At 35.4% G+C, this 22547-nt stretch overlaps 2 protein-coding genes across 2 annotated transcripts in view; one reads left to right on the forward strand and one right to left on the reverse strand.

Annotated features, from left to right (window-relative positions):
- Positions 1-488: 488 nt before the first annotated feature.
- On the reverse strand, positions 489-13642 carry LOC115431286 (uncharacterized). The gene is made up of 6 exons (XM_030151540.1): positions 13602-13642; positions 11345-11440; positions 10387-10499; positions 5146-5269; positions 2801-2973; positions 489-619 (listed from the first exon to the last, which is right to left on the reverse strand). The coding sequence occupies exons 1-6, from the start codon at positions 13639-13641 to the stop codon at positions 548-550; spliced, it is 618 nt and encodes a 205-aa protein (XP_030007400.1). The 5' UTR covers position 13642; the 3' UTR covers positions 489-547.
- Positions 13643-19334: 5692 nt separating this feature from the next.
- LOC115431711 (ubiquitin carboxyl-terminal hydrolase 32-like) overlaps positions 19335-22547 on the forward strand; it is a 73377-nt gene continuing 70164 nt past the window's right edge. Inside the window, exon 1 of the mRNA XM_030152334.1 lies at positions 19335-19554. Within this exon, the coding sequence (XP_030008194.1) occupies positions 19497-19554 (58 nt within the window). The 5' untranslated portion in view covers positions 19335-19496. The remainder of the gene's footprint in view (positions 19555-22547) is intronic.

Below are 22547 nucleotides of genomic sequence, written 5' to 3' on the forward strand. Positions count from 1 at the left end.
TATGGAGTCATTAAATTCTGCAGGTTATTATGTTATTCTTTGGCTGTAGGTCATTTTGGTCTGTATGTGGAACCTGAGCTAAAATAAATTCCACAGCATTTTTGTACTTTGTAAATTCATCCCAGGGGCCGCATTGGAACGTTTGGCATTTGACCCCCGGGTCGCATGTTTGACACCCCTGGTATAAAGTCAATAGTTTCAGGGTGAGAAACTGAGATTAATGTCGCCAATTTAATGTCCAAGCAAATGTAACCTGTGGTGACAATGTTCCCTTCTGTTCCAGTGTTACTGTGATGATCGCAGAGGCCCGGACAGTTTGATGCCACGGTGCTGCTGACCTTTGACCCACATATTCAACTTATGCCAAATATCAAGAAATTCTCTGAGCGTCTTCTTGAGATATCGAAATCAACAAGTTGGGACAGACAGGATAGTTCTTACGTCAGAAATCTAAAAGTTCCACTTGTTTCATTTGGACCAGTGTTTGTCGTCTTTGGAGAGAACCAGATGCCACATGACACCACAGCTTGTAGCAGAAGATTCAGAATTAGTTGTTTTTCTCCTCTGACTCATCTGAATCCCTGGTGAGGTACTGAATATGTGTCCATATACACCACATCTGTAAAAAAAACAAAACAAAACCATAAATATGAGATTCACTGCACAGTAATATGTAAGAGGGTCACATTAGTGGGTGTTTAACATATTAATGTCTATATTAAGTCAATAAGGAAACCAGATTTGTTCCTGTTTGACATAGAAACATAAACTTGTGTATTTTAACTGTTGAGACATGGACATAGGATAAATCAGAAATATGGATTCAGATATTCCTCATACCATACTTTAAAAATCTACAATGCTGGTAGACTTTTAAAAACAAAAAAAATGAGTTTAATATTCACTCTGACATGCTAAATACCTGATTTACACTGGATAAAAGCACAGATACAAGTGAAAATACTGCAATTCATCTCATATAGCTCCTGGTGGTTTGAGAGATGCAGGCATTCATCTATAAAAACTATTTTTACTCACTCGGGGTCATTCATTTTATCATATCTCATAATAACACAAATGGGAATAAAGATGTCTTTAATCTCATGTAAAAAAAAAAAATCGATCAATGATGAGAAAGACTCATCTAACAATTAATAAACAAAATGATTCCAATGCACTTTCAGGAAGCAGTGATGGGAAATGTAGCTTCATCACTGGGATTTTTCATGGGATTTACTGATATGACCATATTTGAATAACTCATCAACTGTTTCTTGCTTTTCAACTGAATTAGAAAAAGTGAGATATTTTGATTCTCAGTCAAACAGAAGAAACAGTAAATTAACCCAATTAACCCTTTGTGGCTATTACAAAAAATGATCTTTTTCTCTTTATTTAGCCTTTCTTAAATGTTTTATCACCATTTACTATCATAGTAGCCTCTGCATTTTGCATTTTTTAAGTGAAAATCAGGTATTTTCCTATATGTAATTTACTGATCATGTAGATGTTCATAAAAGCTCAGATTAAAGTTGAGGGTTATTTTGTCAGAAATAGAGAAAACTGAAGGAAAAGTGATTTATCAGCAAATATATCATTAACTGAACATAAACCCAGTGTCTATCCACTGTCATTGATCCAACTGCATGGGTTTGACTGGGGAATCACTGTTGTAGAACACAGGTGTCAAACATGCGGCCCGGGGCCAAATCTGGCCCGCGGGAGGAATTTGTGAAATGCAAAAATTACACTGAAGATATGAACAATCAGTGGTGTCAAAATCCTTTTAATTCAGGTTCCACATACAGACACATAAATGCCCTTTCAGGCACAGCAGTTGTTCTTTTTTTTTCCTATTATTTGATTTTTTTGTGTATTGTTTATCATTATTACTATTATTTTTCTATTGTTTGATTTTTTATTTGTGTATTGTTCATTATTATTATTGTTTTCTATTTTTGTTCCATATGTTTTGTATTATGTCTGTGTCTGAAATAAACTAACCTAAACTAACCTAACATACAGTCCAATTAGATTTAAAGTGGGTCAGAACCAGTCAAATATTATCATAATAACCTATAAATAATGACAACCCCAAATTTTCTCTTTGTTTTTTTGGTGTAAAAAAGTAAAATTACCTGAAAATGTTTACATTACCAAACTCTACTTTTACAAAAAATGTGAATAACCTGAACAAATACGATCAAACGGAAATGTCTTAAGAAAAGTAAATGCAATTTGACCAATATTCTGCCTGTTAATAAATGTTTTATGCGATTGTAACACACGTGTAAATGATAAACTGATAAACCGAGGCAGATTATTGTTAAAATTGCTCATGTTTTTCTTCAGACAATTCAAGTTGTTCATGTTACTCAGATTTTTAAGGAAACTTTGTAGATGTAAACCTGATCATAATATAACTTTACTTTTTTCACTTTTATTATTTGACTGGTCCGGCCCACTGCAGATCAGATTGGACTGAATGTGGAACTGAACTAAAATGAGTTTGACACCCCTGTTGTAGAAGATGACGGTGTTTCCATGGTAACTACAGAGCCTCTGAACGTCCAATGGGTCATATCTGATGACCATGAAAAGAGGAATAACTGCATTTTACATCCATTATTTACATGTATTGATAGGATCAGTGGATCAACTATTAAACAGTTTACATCAGTAGTTGGTTTTGGTCGACGGTGGCTGTTTGAGTCTTTATGGGTTAAATTGTGAGGAAAATATCCAAGTATTTGTGCTTCGCTGAACTAGAACTTTTGATAAAAATGTGAGAAGCTTGTACCTCTGCTGAGAGGGCCAGCAGGCGGCCGGCCGCCAGCATCACCGTCCCCTGAGTCTGGATCCACAGAGGCACATCCAACCAGTGGGACAGTAAACCCCTCTGGAACCCATAGAGCCACAGTGGGAGGAGGTGCAGACCACTCACCACCCAGAGGCCCAAAGGGGTCCGAAACCCTGACGGCAAAATGTGCTCATCAAAACAGTGTTACACCACAGTAATAACACAACACTGTAACGTTTAGGTTTTATAGTGAACTTGAGTTAAGGTTGTGTGGTATGACGATAGACAGTATAGGTCAGTGGTTCTCAACCTTTTTTGGCTCATGACCCCATTTTAACATCACAAATTTCTGGCGACCCCAGATTTTCAAAACAGAGACGATTTTTTTTATTTTTGCTCAAATTAATTTGTTTTTGATCATGTAATAGTTTGCTATACTATGTTTCAAATAAACGTTAATTTTAGAGGACATTTAGTCTATATAATGTCTATTATTATGGACAGAGGCAGTAAATCCAGGTGTAGATTTCTGCACTAAATGAGACTGTGATTTTCCTTGGTCAGGATCTGTCCAGTCAGTCCAGCTGTGATTTACAAGGAGGACAATTAATAGTGAACAAACAAGAACTGAAACTATGAATTATGAAAGAGCTGCAGCATCTGAAACTGACCACAATGAACATTTGACAGATAAACAGAAGCACAGTACCACTGGTAAACAGTACCAGTATGTAGTGTGATCGTCTCTCTCAATTCACCATATATTTTTTATTAGTACGTTTGTTTTTTTTTTATCAATTACTAGAAATTTCAGGCGACCCCATTTGAATTCCAGGCGACCCCACAAGGGGTCCTGACCCCAAGGTTGAAAAACACTGGTATAGATATACACAACACAGTCAGAATTTTTCTAAAAATGCTGTGGCGACTGGACTTTCCTGTCTGTAATCAATATCTGGCCAAACATCTCTACCTGCTTATGCATAGTAGGTATGAATTTAAGGTTTAGTAATGACACACTGATACAGTAAACACATCAGAGGTACTTTGGGACCTGTTATACAAGTAACATTGTTAAGATACCAACATTATGACTTTCCTATGATAGTTATCCAAAGTATCTCGATACTGGAACTAAAACAATACCACAGCAAAAACCAGGGAAAGTACAGGCATGACAGAATATGGATCTTTTTCAAATAAAAAAAAAAAAAAGTGAAACATTTATTCTGAGTAAATCTGCTTTTTGGACAGTCTGTTATCATTAATATTCATTTTCTAATTAAATTCCTCTATAAATGCATTCAACAGAGTGCAGAGCTCTGCAGAGGATGTCTGCTGAGTTGAGTCTGTTCAGCTGACCTCGCTTTGCCTAATGCCTACACATTTCCATATTACACAGTTCTTACACATTAGTATAATGCTTTGTCTTATTGTGTATTTTTTGGAAATCTCAGATCTCCACAAAGACCATAAAAAGGAGATTTTGTAACAGTTAGGTAGTACGGTCATAGTACTGTTCTAATATTCTGTGCAACACAATGTAGAACTAGGCTTTAAAGCACAGGAGTCAAACATGTGCACAACAACACACCAAAGGTTCTGATCCAGTGGGATGAATTTGTGAAATGCAAAATTACACTGAACATATTAACAATCAAGGATGTTAAAATCATTTTAGGTCACTTCAATCTAAAGTGGATCAGACTAGTAAAATACTATCATAATAACCTATAAATAATGAAAACCACAAATTTTCCTCTTTGTTTTAGTGTAAAAAAAAAAGTCACATTACATAAAAATGTTTACATTTACAGACTAGCCTTTTACAAAAAATGTGAATAACCTGAACAAATATGAACAACCTGGAATGTCTTAAGAGAAGTATGTGGTATTTTTTCCTATTACTAAATGTTTTGTGTATTTGTAGATCCACTGTGATCTGTACGTTGTGATGCACATGTGTAAATTATTGACTAAGGTGTAATACTGTTAACATTGCTCTTATTTTTCAGGTTGTTCATATTTGTTCATGTTATGTTCAAGTACAGTTCATAGTTTTCATTATGGAATTTTACTTCTTCACTTAAAATCATACAGGAAACTTTAGAGTTGAAATTATTTATAAGTTCTTATTCTATTTATATTATTTTACTAGTCCGGCCCACTTTACATCATATTAGGCTGCATGTGGCCCTGAACTAAAATGAGTCACTGCTTTGACACCCCTGCTTTAAAGAAATTAAAACCTGTTTGATATGACTGATGTTGGGATGCAGGAGTTTGCTCCTATCACACAGGCCTGTACTTAGTGCCACTGTGTGTGATGCAGACTTGTGTGTTACCGTTGGACATGATGGCTTGTATGAGTGGAGGACTGGTGCTGAAGCTGTTCTTCCATCTGTCACCTCTGGCGCTGTGGTTACACACAAACACACACCACTCCACCGCAGACACCAGCCAACCCCACTGCAACACAACACAAAGACAACCCCACACACAGTAAATACAGGACTAATACACACTAACTGTGGCACATGTACAGGGAGGGGAAGCAAAATGTACAATATTTTGAGGCAGGGATTGAAAGACAGTGTATGACCAATTAGTTTACTGAAAGTCATGAGAATTTATTTCCCACAAGAAAATGTCCATAATAGAAAATGTTTTTATTCTATGTGTCCTCCTTCTTTCTCAATAACTGCCTTCACACGCTTCCTGAAACTTGCGCAAGTGTTCCTCAAATATTGGGGTGACAACTTCTCCCATTCTTCTTTAATAGTATCTTCCAGACTTTCTGGTAATAGTTTTGCTCATAGTCATTCTCTTCTTTCCATTATAAACAGTCTTTATGGACACTCCAACTATTTTTGAAATCTCCTTTGGTGTGACGAGTGCATTCAGCAAATCACACACTCTTTGACGTTTGCTTTCCTGATTACTCATATGGGCAAAAGTTTCTGAAAAGGTATGGATAATAGTGTTAGGTATGATTATGACATCAGTATATGTTTGGTTTCAAAACAACTGACGTAGTGCCTGCTGAGAATAAACAACTAAATGTTCATTGTAAATTTTGCTTCCCCACCCTGTAGAGGTTAAAAAGCACGAGACATGTTAACGTCAAACGGCTTTTCTGACTCACTGTGATTTTGCAATTTATAAATATCAGTAATCGTATACATTTGTATTTTAGTGTTGCTTGTTGATATTCTAAGCTAAACCAGGTAAAAGTGATGGAGTATTTTTTGTACTATTTTTTCACACAAACACTTGATGATGAAACCAGATGTTCTCATTAGAATTGTTAGGAATGTGACTTCTGAATAGTCCTGCTTGGCGTTTGTCATGTTCTGATCATAATGCAACCATAAATAACCATCTTGTTTTGTCATTTTCATGTTGAATAAAAGCTTTTATTGATTTTTATTTAATTAAATCAAAACAAGGAAATCAGAGAATATAAGTGTGTTTTTGCATTGTTATATCTTTTACTTCCTTCTTGTCTGGCCTCATCTTTTACACTGTTTTCTTGTTAGTTTGCCTTTTATGTTTTCTCCATACACATTTTATGAATAATTTAAATGACAAATATCTGTGTGGTTTTATCAGCATTTACTTGAGACTAAAAAATCAGCCTTGAAACTCATTCATTAATTTTGTCCTCCAGAGGGTGGTGGAGGCGCTGCAGCCTCTGTCAGCTACCAACAGGTGAAGGTTCGGTCCAACCTGGACATGTTAGCAGTTCATCACTGGACTGACATATACAGACAAACAACAACTCACTCTCACATTCACACCTACTGGTGAAGTAGATTAACCAGTTAACCTGTTAAAAACATGTCTATGAACGGTGGAAGGAGGCCAGAGTAACTGAGTATTGATTTGACATCATTTATCATGGTTATGATCAATATTGGCTGATATGAACATTTTTATCATGATATAATTTTTGGTCATATAGCTCCAACTTACTTTTGGTGTTCAATATTTAAAGGTGCGGGAGACTTTCGTGACCAATTTTTCATCAAATCTGTCAAACCTCAGTCATATCCTCAGTATCATGAATCTGTAAGTCTGTCTGTCATTACTCACCTGAATCTCTTCCCTCACAGTGAACAGTTTCTTAGTGCCATCCACCATAAACAGACCATGTGTTTACAGAGTTGGGAGGTAACTCGGGCATCTTCGGAATTTTGTCGCAATGTGCATTGTGGGAAGCGAAGGCTCACGCCGCTGCCTGACAGTGGCAGCGCAACCATATGATATTATATGGATGAGAAAAACGCTTGGAAATGGCTGAAACGTGGAAACAGCTGGAGGAATATGCATAGAGGGAAAGGAGCTCCTGCCGTTTCCGCATCGTGTCTTTAGCAGCTGCCGCTGTCAGGTGGCTGCGCGAGCCTCGGTTTCCCACAATGCACGTCACAACAAAATTTTGAAGATGCCCGAGTTACCTTCCAACTCTGTTTGTAAACACATGGTTTGTTTATGGTGGATGGCACTAAGAAATTGTTCACCATGAGGGAAGAGATTCAGGTGAGTAATGACAGACAGACTTACAGATTCATGATTCTGAGGATATGACTGAGGTTTGACAGATCTGATGAAAAATTGGTCATGAAAGTCTCCCGCACCTTTAATAAATGAAATAATACAATTCTCCCAGACTCTGTAGAAGTACTGCTTCCTCCCACCATCCAAACATACACACCACAGTAGATTAACTGGTCAATCGAAATCACCCGCAAGTGTGAATGTGAGTATCAATCATTTGTCTGTATATACATACACATTTAAAAAAACATTTTTATCCACATAGTCAACATCCTAAATTAGTACCATCATGAGAAAATGGGCTACATCTACGCAAGCTAAAGTGAACAGGTCTACAAGTCTACGACTGCACCGTAAGTTTAGTTACTGAAATAAAAACATCACCTGCATCCAGTTTGCAGTTCACTCGTAACAGTTTTATTAAGACATCTGTGGCTGCCTCATAAAACAAATGAGGTGTAATAATGCAAACTAAGCCCAGATTCCGCTACATTAACTTCACATTTCACACCAACAGTCATGTCCATATTAATCTGTCAAAACATATCAGCATATTGGACAGCTGTGGCATAATGACAATGTGCATCCTGTCTGTCATGTTTATTGTTAGTTTTAGTGAACTGTGGGCAATATTGTCACCGCAGTGAACTGAGGGATGGCCTTCTGTCATCTATGGTGGAGGATAGTTCTGTGTATCCTGTGCTAAAAGACGTACTAAAGGAAGCACTGAAACTCCTTTCCTTTGCAGTTGTAGAATATGGACAGCTCACTCTTATCACAGCTGACACTAGGACTATTTGAACCCATCCATGTGTGTAGTCTAATGTGTTTGGGCTGCGACAGATGACGCTGTTCTTACTGCAAAATACTCTATAGTCCTATACAATTAACAATAGAAAAAATAGGACCAATGGCCCTATATCTCACCAGCATGTTCTATCCAGAATCAATACCAGTTGAATTTGCAAGGTTGTCACGTTCTGCTGCTATGTTAAAGTCCTGTGGTTTTGATGCAGGAGCTCAATCTCCCAATAGAAGTGGGTGGTACTTTCACTGGAGGAGAACTCAATTAATTAAATAACAGTCCATATATAACTTCCTGTCAGTGCTTGATAGTAACAATACTTATATCTCTAACCATTTTCATGTTATTAGACATCAAATATCAATTACGAGGGGAACATAACTTCAAAATCAAAAATAGGACCAATGGCCCTGTAGCTTACCGGCCAAATTAAAAGCTTTGAGAAATGTATCCAGATGCCATTTATTATCACCCAGTTCTGTGTATTTATTCTATTACAGAAATAGCCCATGTTTTGGTCATATTCCAATCAGATCTGTAAAAAATTAAATTTCCAACTTGATATCATTGATACTGAGTTATCGCATCGATCCACTTCCTATCTCTTATAATGGGGAAATTTTTCAAAGTCGCACCAAATCCAGAATCAGATCCGGATCCAAATAATTTCACTAACTTTTGTTGACACAGTCATAAAGAAGCTGTATACCAAGTTCGAAGTCAATCGGAATTGTAGTTTCGGAGAAGAAGACGATGAAATTTTGTAACGGACGACAGATGGACGCTGACGGACGCTGCATGACGACAAACAGCTTACGGCCTGTTGGCCGGTAAGCTAAAAACAGGACAACAACCTTAAAAAGCTTTTGTTTGTCAATTTCTGGTGTTAAGCTATGGAACAATCTAAGTGAGGAACTCAAGCAAAGTCCTAAATATTATCCAGTTTAAGAAAATGTACAAAATATTGTGTTTAGCAGTTATAATTGATAATTCTCATAACTGACTATTGTCCTTTACTTATTGATATGGCATAGGGATTAGAGGCAGAGAAGCCTATGGGAATGTATATGTGTATGTATGGAACAGTGTATATATGAATTTGTACATGTATATGTAAGTGTATGCGCTATGGGTATGTATATGTGCGTATATGCAATATGTGTGTGTATGTATGTACATGTAGGTGTATGTGTATATGATATGTGGATGTGTATATGTACGCATGTGTGCATTTATGTATGTATATGCATGTATGTATGTGTGTGTGGGAGTATATATATATATATATATATATATATATATATATATATATATATATATATATATATACACACACACACATATACATACATACATGTGTATATATGTATGTGTATATATGTATATGTGTATAGATGCATAGATGTGTACGTATATGGGTGTATATGTATGTATATACGTACATATGTTGGTTTTAGACAAAGGGGCAGAGCTAACAAGTTATGCTTCTTCTCACTCCTTTTCGAATATGACTTTTTTTTTTCTTTTCTTTTTGCGTGTATCATTATTTTATGCTTCCTTGAATTTTCATTTCTATGTTATGTTGTGCAAAGAAGTCAGATAGTAGTAATCAGGAAGCTTGTATCGTATCCATATTCAAATAAATAAATAAATAAATAAATAAATAAAAAAAAAAAAAATATATATATATATATATATATATATATGGTCCATTATAAGTAAAGGCACATTTTGAATATTTCAAAAACTTGTTAAAAATTCAAAAATCTAAAATTTCTGAAAACTTTGAACAAACCAAGGAAGCTACATAAAAAATTTGAAAATAATCCGACCAGTAGTTTCATCAGAGAAGAGGTTTGAAGAAACTGCTAACGAAGACGACAGAGAAGCCAGACACAGCGCCTTCACCACAGCTCATGGCCTATTGGCCGGTGAGATAAAAACAATACAAACTAAACACATGGGCTAAATTTAGTGATCCACAACAGCAAGATGGAAGAGGACAGCAACGGGCATTAAAGATATGCACCTCAAGAATACTTATTTTTGAATTTCATTTCCCACTATGGCCGATTACTTTTCTCTACAACATAAGACTTTTCAAATCTATTGTGAATTAAAAGTTAAAAATCTTTGTTTCATAACATTACGGACCCCTCTAAAGCCTGAAGCGGTAATGCAGTGTGTGCATATGTCATGGGTGGGAATGCTGAAGCCACCAGACCTTAAACAGCAGGCTCCACAGCATGCCTCGGCCCAAGTTGTCCACAACTACATCCAGCCACGCTCCAAACCTGGAGCACTGGTTCAGCCTCCTCGCCAGCCAGCCGTCCACTCCTGCACATGAAAAAACACCACATCCACACTTTGTCTGAATACAAAAACCCCCCACAGGTCAACATTTGTACTTGTTTAGAATTGTAGTTATTTCAACAATGCATTTGTACAATATTTACCTCCGCCAAGGAGGTTATGTTTTTGCCAGGGTTTGTCTGTCTGTCTGTCTGTCTGTCTGTCTGTCCGTTAGTGTGCAACATAACTCAAAAAGTTATGGACAGATTTGGATGAAATTTCAGGGTTTGTTGGAAATGGGATAAGGAAGAAATGATTAAATTTTGGGTGGTGATCGGGGGTGGGGGGGCCCACAGGGGGGGCCACTGATCAGCCTTGGCGGAGGTCTGCGCTCTCCGAGTGCTTCTAGTATCAGTATTTTATCATTAATGCATACAACAGATACAACGGAGAAGATAAATGGGACTTGATAACTACATTTGGTGTTAATTTAAGTATCCTTTAGACAAATGATCCAGTTTTTAACTACAAATAACACACCGAAAAATACCACATTACAAAGTGAGGGTTCTGTATTCAACAGTCATGCATCATGTTTTGAAATATTACCAAATGTTTGTAGTATCATTGTCCTATGAGAATCACTCAGCTCTCGTGAGCTCAGACAAAAAACAAACAAATTAAAAAAAAAAAAAACAGGTCTGCTTTCAACTCTAAGTGGGTTTTTCACAGTTTGTTCAGTTTAAGGCGCCAGAGAATTTTCTCCCCCATAAAGTACCAAGTCATCCTTCAGATTTTCACAAACATACATAGATACATTTGGAGATATGCGGTTTTCACTATAAAAGTCCTATATTCTACCAGTGAATAACAAACCAGTCCTTTGATACCATCAAGCAGGACAGATGATGAGTACAGAGGGACAAATAGTGATGGTGTCTCATATGCAGCCCAGGCAGCCAACACCAGAGCTAATCTGATGTAACCTGAAACAGACAAACAAGGACATTCAGACATTATTACAGCTGTCACATGTATATGCTATTAAACAGAAATAACACTATTCACCACTTAAACCCCAGGATCTGATGTTGTTATGAGGTTTTAGATGTGTTAATGATAGAGCTCATTTCCAAGATGATGACTCAGCATCTCAAAATGATAAGATACTTTAAAAACAATTACTTAGTATCTCAGAAGACTTGGGGCCTCAAACAGTGACCTGGTGTCTTAAAGTAAGCACCTAATGTTTCAAAAATAACATTACAAAATAATATGATTTTTCCACATGAGATACTATCATTTTGAGAAAATCATAATGATCTCATTATTTTGGGGAAAGTATGTTGTTTTGACAAACGTTCATGAGATATTAGATCCTTATTTCACCATACAACGTCTCTGTTTAGGGCACTGTCATTATTTTTCAGATACTAAGTCATTGTTTTCAAAGATAAACTCAATAGAATGGGCTAACCTCTGAAAACAATGACTTGTGTCTAAAACAGTGACTAAAAATAAGGTCCTAGCTAACATCTCAAAAATAACACTTCTAAAAAATAATACGCCCTACTTTCTAAAATTATGAGCTCATGATGCAAATGCATTGAGTAATCAGACCACTTTCATATTTTGGTATGTGTAATGGGAGATATTGTTGATGGGTTTATGTAGTTTAGGGCTTACATATTATACCCTGTATAGTTTAGTCTCTATTTGTTTATGTTTATTTCTGGCAGAATGGTTGCACAATGTGATATAACCAGTACAAAGGTGCTATAACTAGTTATTCCTTGTTGTATAATTTAATGTGATAAATAACTGATGAAGGAATATATTTGGTTATGAATCTGACACTGAAATAAGGAAGGGGCAGGACTAAGCCTTGCTTCTTTCTGTCCCTTCTCAAACTGTGTTTATGAGTTGATTCATATGTGCACTTCTGTTAAATTTATTGTATTTTATTACTTTTTCAGTGATTAATGACCATTGATGGGTACATATTGGCTAAAATTTGCTTAGAGGTCTTATTTGTGTCTTTGTGCAGAAGAAATCAATCTCAGTGAATCCCCAAAGGAACTTTGTGTTGGTAAATGACAGTTCTGCAAATGGACAGGATTTCAGTTCTGTTCAACATGTTGATGCTCATATGAACTATGTTTTCAGCTCAAAATGAACAATTTCAGCACAATTAATGCTATATTTTCATGTCACAAATGGACAAGTTCTATTTGAACTGAATTGACCTGAAAAACAAATCTTCTATTCTTTTGGATTCCCCAGTTTTCTTCCCAGATTCTCTCCTCCATATCACATGTTTATTTGTACAGGTTCAATCTGGAGTATGGTGCTGATCCATCCTGCTTCTGTTCCACCATACATACATGAAGAATGGCACACAGCACTGTTTACATCAACAGTTTTACAATAAGAAGCATTTTATACAGAAAGAACAATTCTATATTGTTCTTTCCTCTTTAGTCTGATGCTAAACTATCCAATAAATAATAGTGCTCCTAGTTTTTGCACAGGGATCATTAGTGTAAACGCTGACATGGCTGCAGAGCATCAGTATGATGGGATCCACAACAACCATGTCACATCCGTCCACTGACACATTTAGAGTTTTTGTGTCAGCTGGGATTGTTTTAGATCCACAATACCAACATTTATGAAGAAGAGCACAATTAGCAATAGTAAGTCTATAAGTTTATTCCTAGTAAAGTACTGGTACTGCCCAGAGCATCATGGGTAATGTCACGTCCGTCCACCAGCAAAAGTTTTCACATCCACGTGCTATTCCAAATCCAATATTTATGAAAATAGAGCTTCCACTGTCAAATAATATCAGTAGTCTGTGCACAAATGGATTAGCATTATTTACACACACTTCTATGCATTTATGACAACTTTTTTTTTTTTTTGACAGAAATGGACACTCATTTGACCCCCTAAGGAAATTTTAGAGCCGATATGTAATTGAGTTCTTGCTTTTGTTTTTTTTATTTCAGTTCTTTTTTTCCTTCAACTTTGAGACAAATAAACAAATAAAATGAAATAATAATAATGATGACTTTTTGATCAGAGTCAGTTTCCATATGTTCCTCTAAGCTAACATTTCCATGTTTGTTCTCCTGTGCTTCTAACCTGTGATGTTGGCCCAGTACAGCCGAACCTGAGCACCCATCCGGACTGATCCTCACCAATCACATCCCGGGACAGAGATGACGCAACCAGCCGCCTTCCGTCGCGTTGTGTTTTTCAGTGGAGACTAACCCTGCATTTGACCACAGTTTATGGATTTTTTGCCCTCGTGTTTTCTTGTCTGTATCACCTCGGGTGTCAAATGCTGTGGTAGTGGTTCCTGTGAGCGTGCGTCCGCCGTCAACTCACTGCTTCCTGGTCTTCAACCAATCAACAGCCGTGTGACGTAAGCGGCTTTTAGATAAAACGTTGACACGCGCACAATAGGTTAATACTGACTGAACTTTCTATTGCATTTATTTATTTATTTATTTTTGTCAGAATTACTATTTTTTTTAATTTATTTACTTTTTTACCATTATTTATATATTATGTTTTGTATTTTTAAATCTATGCATTATTTTCTTAAACTTATAGGTTCAAATGCTTTTTCCTTTTGACATCTTGTTTGTTTAAAATGTTGTACTGTATACTCAAATGTTGTTAATAAAGTTGAAAAAACAAAAAACAAAACAGAACAAAACACGCGCACAAAAGAAGAACGACAGACTCCACTGAAGCAGATTTAACATCACCAAACAGTATGGTACATGTTCAACAACTATGAACACAAAACAGCTGGTTACACTGGTCTACAGTTTTTAATTTAATTTAATTTAATTTAATTTAACCCTTTGATGCATGAATTATGAGGACCTTACTCAAGAATTTTTTTCCTGAGTGTTTTTATTCCTCTTTAGGCATGAAAAAAACAATGTGATTGAGTTTTTTTTTTTTTTTTTTTTTTTTTTAATAAACCTATATTTAATGGAGTTACAAAAATGTCCACTCAACTTGACACCATGGGTTGAATTTTTGAAGCAAAGAAACATGTATTTAAAATGCAATATCAGAAAGTGATATACTGTGTGAAAACTATGAAAGATTTTTTTTTTTAATTTTTTTTTTTTTTTTTATTAAATGTAGCTAATCTGATGTTTTCTCACATTTTATCATACTTAAAGGAAAACTGTTAATTTCAGTCTAATAACAACTAGCAATTGATTTACACTCAAACATGTTACTGCAGATCAGGTTAATCAAGAACATCAAAATTACAATAATGGTATGAATCGCAATGTATGAGATGGTGCGTAAGTGTCCACTGTGTCGGCTGATATGGAACTAAAACAACAAAACCCATGAATATACCAGAGAACAGCTGTAGATTAACTGTCCACTGTAGTGACTGCTATGCATAAAAGGGTTAATTTAATTTAATTTAATTTTAACAAATTATCTGCCTCAGAGATTAAATGTGCTAAATCGTATGTTTTAATACATTTTTCTGATTTTTCTCCCTGTTTAAGTCCCTATTAAGTTTTTTTCTTAAGTGATTTATCACCAATTATTATAATATTGTCCTCTGTAGTTTCCTTTTTTTTTCCAATAAAAAGCAGGTATTTTCCTGTATTGTATTTACTGATATATGGATGTTCATAAAAGGTCAGATTAAAGTTGAAGGTTAACTGAAATAGAGGAAACCTGAAGAAAATGTGATCTTTTCAACAAAGATAACAAATAACTGAATATAAAACAACGTGTTCAGCCACTGTTATTGATCCAACTCCATGGGTTTTACTGGTGAATCAGTGTGTAGAAGATGACAGTGTTTCCACATTCACTACGGAGCCTCTGAACGTCTAAATGAGTAAAATATCTGATGACCATGAATAGATGAATAACTGTATTTCACCAGAATTATTTCAATGTATTGATAGATTAATGCTTCAGATGCTGTTAAACATTTCAGATCAGTAATGACTTGGTTGCCAGTGGCCGCTTGGATGTTTGAGGGTTAAAGTGATGTGTTATTACAGCCATTTATTGGTTTATGTACATTTATACAATAGATTTATAAGTCTTCCATTAGAAAGAACCTGTAAAGTGAATATGTTGTAATGTGTAGACAATGTGGTGAAGTAGATCTTGTAGTTCGGAGGCAAATATTCCCTTTGAGTAAAACTCATTCTCATTAATTCCCAGTATTTCACAATTTGACTCAAGACTGTGTGTTGGAAACTACAGCCAACCAGTACTTTTTTTTTTTTTTTTTTTTTTAAATACATTCTTATTTATTTTAGTGACCCAAACTTGGTAGAGTTTAACTGCTTTTATTCTGGAGGCATTTTACTTGTGGACCAGTGTTACTATGATCACATGTAGAGACTGATCTGCCACCCTGTGATTGAAAAAAATATCTAGCAGAATAACAAATTAACCTATGAACAGTTCAATATTATAATCCATCACCTGAAAACAATTCTTAATTGTCTTTTTGTACATATACTGAAATTTAGAATCTATTAATATAAGTTGCCTGACTTATGAAATTGCAAGAATAAAGTGTTGCATCTGAGCACAGAGTTTGAAAAGTGCATGCTGGGATGTCATACTCAAATGTCATTTTAAAGAACTCACATTATCCGGCTACTTCTCCCACCACTGTTATTAGTACAATAATGCATATTGCACAAACCAAAGAAGATATAAACGTAAGAAAAAACTGTGAATTAAAAAACACAAGACCAGTGGTGAAATGTGTGCTTTACAAGTGTTGCAAAGACAAATATATAGTTTTCAACTCAGTATATTTACTTATAGAGAATTTGGAAATACATACCCCTGGGATACACCTGGGGTTCCCATCTGACAAGGAGATAGAGCAATAGTTTTTTTTTTTTACTTTAAACAAATAAATACATGTGACAGCGAAGGCGGGGTACACCATGGATGTGTCACCAGTTCATTACAGGGCTTGTGACAACATTTTAAGTGCAAAATATTAAATACAATGTTTTTGTTTTTTTTGTTTTTTAAGTTCATCATTGCTTTTGATGTAACCTAGATTATTAAATGTTTTTTCAAAAATAATTACCATAACTATGATGCAGTCTTAATAATTATTAGATGATAATTCCATCATACCTGGATATTTAGACCTTAGGTTAAATTTAAATAGAGGGACGGACGGACGGACGGACGGACGGACGGACAGATAGATAGATAGATAGATAGATAGATAGATAGATAGATAGATAGATAGATAGATAGATAGAAAGAAAGATAGAAAGAGAAAGAAAGAAAGAAAGAAAGAAAGAAAGAAAGAAAGAAAGAAAGAAAGAAAGAAAGAGTAACTAAACTGTAACATGCAAAGTAAAGAGTAATGTTCAGTAGGATGAAGGTGCTAAATGACATTTAAGTGTACTTTTATGTAGTTATTTAGATTGAATCAAAAAAAGATCTAAATATTTTTGATGTATTTAACCCTTTCATGCACACTGGTCATTACAGTGGACAGCTATTCTACAGCTGTTCTCTTGTATATTCATGGATTTTGTTGTTCTTTTTGTTGTTTGTTTGTTTTTTTGTTTTTTTACACATATCTTTATTAAAATTTTAAGACACTAATATCTTTTCTGACATGAATTGGTAACATTATGTAGCTCTCTCCTGAGCATAAACCCCCAGAATCACAAGCCCTCCCCATAGTTTTCACACAATTTATCAGTAAATACATGTTTCTGTGCGTCAAAAATTAAATGCATGGTGTCCAGTTCAGTGGACATTTTTGCAACTTCATGAAAAATAGGTTCATAAGAATTTTTCTTTTTTTCATTATTATTATTTTCTTTTCAAATGTATTTTTAAAATTTTTAAAATTATTTTTATTTTATTATTATTTTTTTAATTTACTTTTCAGAAGAAATTTTTCAATCGCATTGTTTCTTTTCATGCCTAAAGAGGAATAAAAACACTCAGGAAAAATTTTTGATCAAGGTTCTCATAATTCGTGCATTAAGTCTGGTTTAAGTTGGACTAATTCTGCACCACATAGTACTCCTCAATTCCACTGGTCAATAACAAATTTATTGTTGAATTTTTTGAGCTGATTTAGGATAATTTTGGTGCTGAATCCAAAAATCACATTAATTTTGCTCAATCAGGTCAACTTTCTGAACTATGCTACATATTGGCTTTTGAACATTTTTGCTTACATTTATGGGCATTTTCACATCATATGATACAAAATTCTTTCATATTTCTTGCAATAAACGAGTTCTGAAGATTTTACTTTTGCCAATTTATGATTAATGTTTTTTTTTTAATATTACAGGTGAATGAAATGGCTTCAACTAGAAGATCTTGCAAAAATAAGCCAGACGTATTCTGCTACATCTGCGCTGAATACACCATTGTACCTAACAGGAATCCTGTTAGAAAATGATTTTTTTTTCTCTTAAAACCTATTTTGGGTGAGAACTACAGGGTGGGGAAGCAAAATGTACAATGAACATTTCATTGTTTTTTCTCAGCAGGCACTACGTCAATTGTTTTGAAACCAAACATATACTGATGTCATAATCATACCTAACACTATTATCCATACCTTTTCAGAAACTTTTGCCCATATGAGTAATCAGGAAAGCAAACGTCAAAGAGTGTGTGATTTGCTGAATGCACTCGTCACACCAAAGGAGATTTCAGAAATAGTTGGAGTGTCCATAAAGACTGTTTATAATGGAAAGAAGAGAATGACTATGAGCAAAACTATTACGAGAAAGTCTGGAAGTGGAGGAAGCAACAAAAAACGTACCAAAGCTTTTATTAAAGCTCTCAAATCCAAAATCCTAAAGGATCCAACCAAATCCATGAGAAAAATGGCAATTGAACTTGAGGTAGACAACAAGAGCGTTAGAAATGCAGTAAAATATGATTTAAAGTTAAAATTTTACACAAGAACACCAAAACACTTGTTGACAACAGCAACAAATCCAACTTTAGCAATTTTTGGGAATCATGTTTATGGCCGCCTTCTAGCCCAGATCTAAACCCTCTGGATTCTGCTATTTGGGGCGTTTTAGAACATGCTACCAACAGAACATCACACAGCAATGTGGACTTTCTTAAAGATACTATTAAAGAAGAATGGGAGAAGTTGTCACCCCAATATTTGAGGAACACTTGCGCAAGTTTCAGGAAGTGTGTGAAGGCAGTTATTGAGAAAGAAGGAGGATACATAGAATAAAACATTTTCTATTATGTACATTTTCTTGTGGCAAATAAATTCTCATGACTTTCAATAAACTAATTGGTCATACACTGTCTTTCAATCCCTGCCTCAAAATATTGTACATTTTGCTTCCCCACCCTGTATATAAAAAAATCAACTGATAAAGTCACAAAAATGTAATCAATTTTGTGAGAAGATCAAATTTTTCAAAATCAAATTATCAAAAAAAACCCTGACCTGATTGAGAAAAACAGATGTCATTTTTGGGTTTAGCGGTGCAAAATGGTCCTAATTCAGTTGAAAAAAACCTAGACAACTTGCAAAAAACATTTTTTTGTAACCCAGTGTCATTCTACTCTTAGTGTAGTTTGAGATGGTGGCCACAAGATGGGGCTACTGACTTTGGTAAGTTTTGGGCTCAAACGCAGACTCACACAGTTTGTGTGACTGGACAAACACAACATTTATCTGTGGTTTACTGGAACAAAGGGGTGACACACTGCAGCTGTCTGAACACTGGGGTCTAAACCCCAGAGTGCTTCTGTCCTGTGTTTGTGTTTACAGGCGGAGCTGATCAACTGACCTGTAGAGTCCGATCATGTGACAGAATGGAGGCGTCACTGAAAACATCCACCCTTCACCACACACACATACACACACATATACACACACACATACACACCACCAGGAACCCATTTCACAATTAACGGATAAGGCGACAAACACTTGTCAACAACTCAGCTCGGAACGTTTATTTCCTCACATCGCAATGAAATGAGGGGAGCATGGGGGCCAAAGAGTCGAGGATAGGATTCCTGTCGTATGACGAGGCCGTTAAGAGAGGTAAGCCGAAAAGCAACGGGCTAAATCCAGCTTGTGTGCGCTAGCTTAGCCCAGTGTCTGCTCTGAGGCTAGCCCGGTGCAGAGGACCAGGACATGCTGACCACCACTGAAAGTCTACCCATTTAAGTGGCCTTATTTACCACACAAGGCAGACGGCTATCAAAAACCTAAACACGCTCTGTCTGGGACCGCCCGGCTCTAAGGTGGAATTCGGCGTTAGGTTTATTACAAAGGCTAGCTGGATTTTTAGCAAATAGTGAGTTTTAACAATAACTACCTCTGTGTTTTCCCGCAGTCAAATAATAATAATAATGAAGGATCTCAGAACACCTGAATCCAGCATAGATTTCAGTTTATTAAAGCTTTGTCATTAGTATGCATCTTGTATGTGATTACTGGCCACAAACATACAGTGTTATTAGAGGTGGTTTCTTTTGCTGATAAGGAAGGTCACATAAGTACACATTTGCTGGTTCGTGTTTGGCGTGAGTGACGTTTTGTGTATTGCTATCAAAGCGTTGCTAGTGTTGCTAACAGTGGCTAAAAATAAGGCTGTGCTAGCATGTCAGTATTTATCACAAATGTTTGCTAACTTTCTGTGGCAGACACTGTGAGCTCTCTATCACCTTAGCTTGCTAACGTTGAGTAATGTCTGTGTTGCTACTAGCTAACTGCTCTGGTAGCCAGACCGCTAACCTAGCTGTCTTGCTACATCTGAGCTCCCAGAAGGGAATGCCTTCAGACCTCTGGGTTTAGCCTCCGTCTGGTGGAGAAAGCCAAGCCATGTGATAAAGGCTAAGGGTAATTATCGGAGTGTGTTTTAGTGGACTGTCAGGTGGCGTACACAGAGGAGCTAGCTATGTGTCAACAGCGGTGAAGGAAGTATTCAGGTCTTTTCTTTTCTATTATTTATTTATTTCGAACATGCAAAGAAACAAAACAAAACAAAATAAAACATTTAAATGAACAGAATCTGTCTCCAAGCACATACAAGTCTGAATTTTGCATGGTCGAAAAGGAGTAGGAAGAAGTCTAAACTTATTTAATCCAACCCCTCTGTGCTTTTACACCTTTATCACTAACTTAATACAACAATCAAACAATACTATTTTCCTCATTTTAGCATCGAACCACAACAAATACATAATGCAGTAACTGAATTATACACAACAGTATGTTCATGGCAGGACAGTCATACGAACAGACCCAACAATTCAACCATTTTCTTCAATAATTACAGCAGATTTATCAGTACAACATCAAAAACTGGACAAATACTGGACCTCTAAAGCACAGGTGTCAAACATACAGCCTGGGGCCAAATCCGGCCCTGGGATGAATTTGTGAAATGCAAAAAATTACATTGAAGATATGAACCAATCAAGGATGTTAAAATCATTTTAGGTCATTTCAATCTAAAGTGGATCAGAACCAGTAAAAGTACTATCATAATAACCTATAAATAATGAAATTTGTCTCTTGTTTTAGTGTAAAAAAAAAAAAAAGGAAAATTACACAAAAGTGTTCACATTTACAGGACCAGCCTTTTTACAAAAAATGTGAATATCTGAAATGCCTCAAGAGAAGTATGTGGGATTTTAGTAATATTCTCCCAGTTATTTAATGTTTTGTGTATTTGTAGAGCCACTGTGATCTCTAAGTTGTGATTTACATGTATAAATGATAACTAAGGTGTAATATTGTTAACATTACACTTATTTTACTAAAGAATTTTCAGGTTGTTCAAATTTGTTCATGTTATGTTCAAGTACAATTCGTAGATGTAAACATTTTCATTATGGAATTTACTTTTTGCACTCAAAAGTTTTTATCCTATTATTAAATTATTTTACTGGTCTGGCCCACTTTATATCATATTAGGCTGAATGTGGCCCCTGAACTGAAATGAGTTTGACACCCCTGCTCTAAAGAATCAATTCTTTATATCTTTTTTTAAACTGAATTATGTTTGAAATTTGTTTTATCTCCACACACAATTTGTTCCACAATTTCACTCCACAGATGGTGATACAGAAACTTTTTAACATAGTGCGTACTTTATGAATCTTTAAATTTAACTTTCCCCTTAAATCATAGCCTCCCTCTCTTTCACAAAACATTTCTTGAATATTGCCCGGCAGTAAGTTATTCTTTGCTTTATACATTATATGAATTGTTTTGAATTCCACCAGGTCAATGAGTTTTAAAGTTTTAGATTGTAGAAATAGTGGATTTGTGTCACGAAAACCAACATTGTAAACGATTCTTATTGCTCTTTTTTGCAGTATAAAAGTCTTTGTAATGAACTTGTGTATGTTCAGGTCTTTTACTGGAATAAATGTAGAAATAACTGAGTGTAAATTCTCTCATACTGTTAATGTCGCAGGTGTAAACTTCCTTTACTAAAAGTAGCGGTAAGTAAAAGTGCCCAATTGTCCATTTCTGGATAATGTATAGTATTGGATTATTCGTCAACAGTGTTGTAATTGGTAAATATGTGTGTACTAATATGTGCAGTATTAGAGATCGACCCATGCTTGTCTTTTAAAGGACAGTATAATCATAGATAGGAACATCAAAAACCTTGATGGCAAATATTGGCTGATATTTGCCTGATTTTTGGGGAAATGGTCAGAAGTTAATTATTTTATTTAGCCAGAAATGGGATAATTGCAGAGCTAAATATTTAAGTAGAAGTCATGGATACCTAAATAAACAAATATATGTCACTTGACATCAAAATCAAACCAATTAATCAATGCATCTAAAACTGATTACTAAACTAACTGTAAATAGGTCATCCTGGGTTCAGTCGAAAACGATTTAACTGTTCTGTAATTCCAGCAAAGATGTCCAATATTAACCACTGGCTACTTAACTTAAAGACAAATTCTACATGTATCAATCTATTAAATGCTTTATATTGGTCTATCTCTAGTACGCCTATGTATGTATGTCCAAAGGTGGCTTATTATGGCCAGGCCCCAGCACAA

The sequence above is a fragment of the Sphaeramia orbicularis genome, chromosome 13, assembly GCF_902148855.1.
Source record: "Sphaeramia orbicularis chromosome 13, fSphaOr1.1, whole genome shotgun sequence".
NCBI classification, from domain to species: domain Eukaryota; kingdom Metazoa; phylum Chordata; class Actinopteri; order Kurtiformes; family Apogonidae; genus Sphaeramia; species Sphaeramia orbicularis.

Excerpts from the sequence above, each read along its gene's own strand:
- LOC115431286 (XM_030151540.1), bottom strand. The coding sequence starts at position 13,641 with ATGGGTGCTCAGGTTCGGCTGTACTGGGCCAACATCACAG. Across the intron at positions 11,441-13,601 it reads GTACTGGGCCAACATCACAG|GTTACATCAGATTAGCTCTG; the intron begins GTTAGAAGCACA and ends TGTCTGTTTCAG. Across the intron at positions 2,974-5,145 it reads ACAAGCCATCATGTCCAACG|GGTTTCGGACCCCTTTGGGC; the intron begins GTAACACACAAG and ends TTTTGCCGTCAG.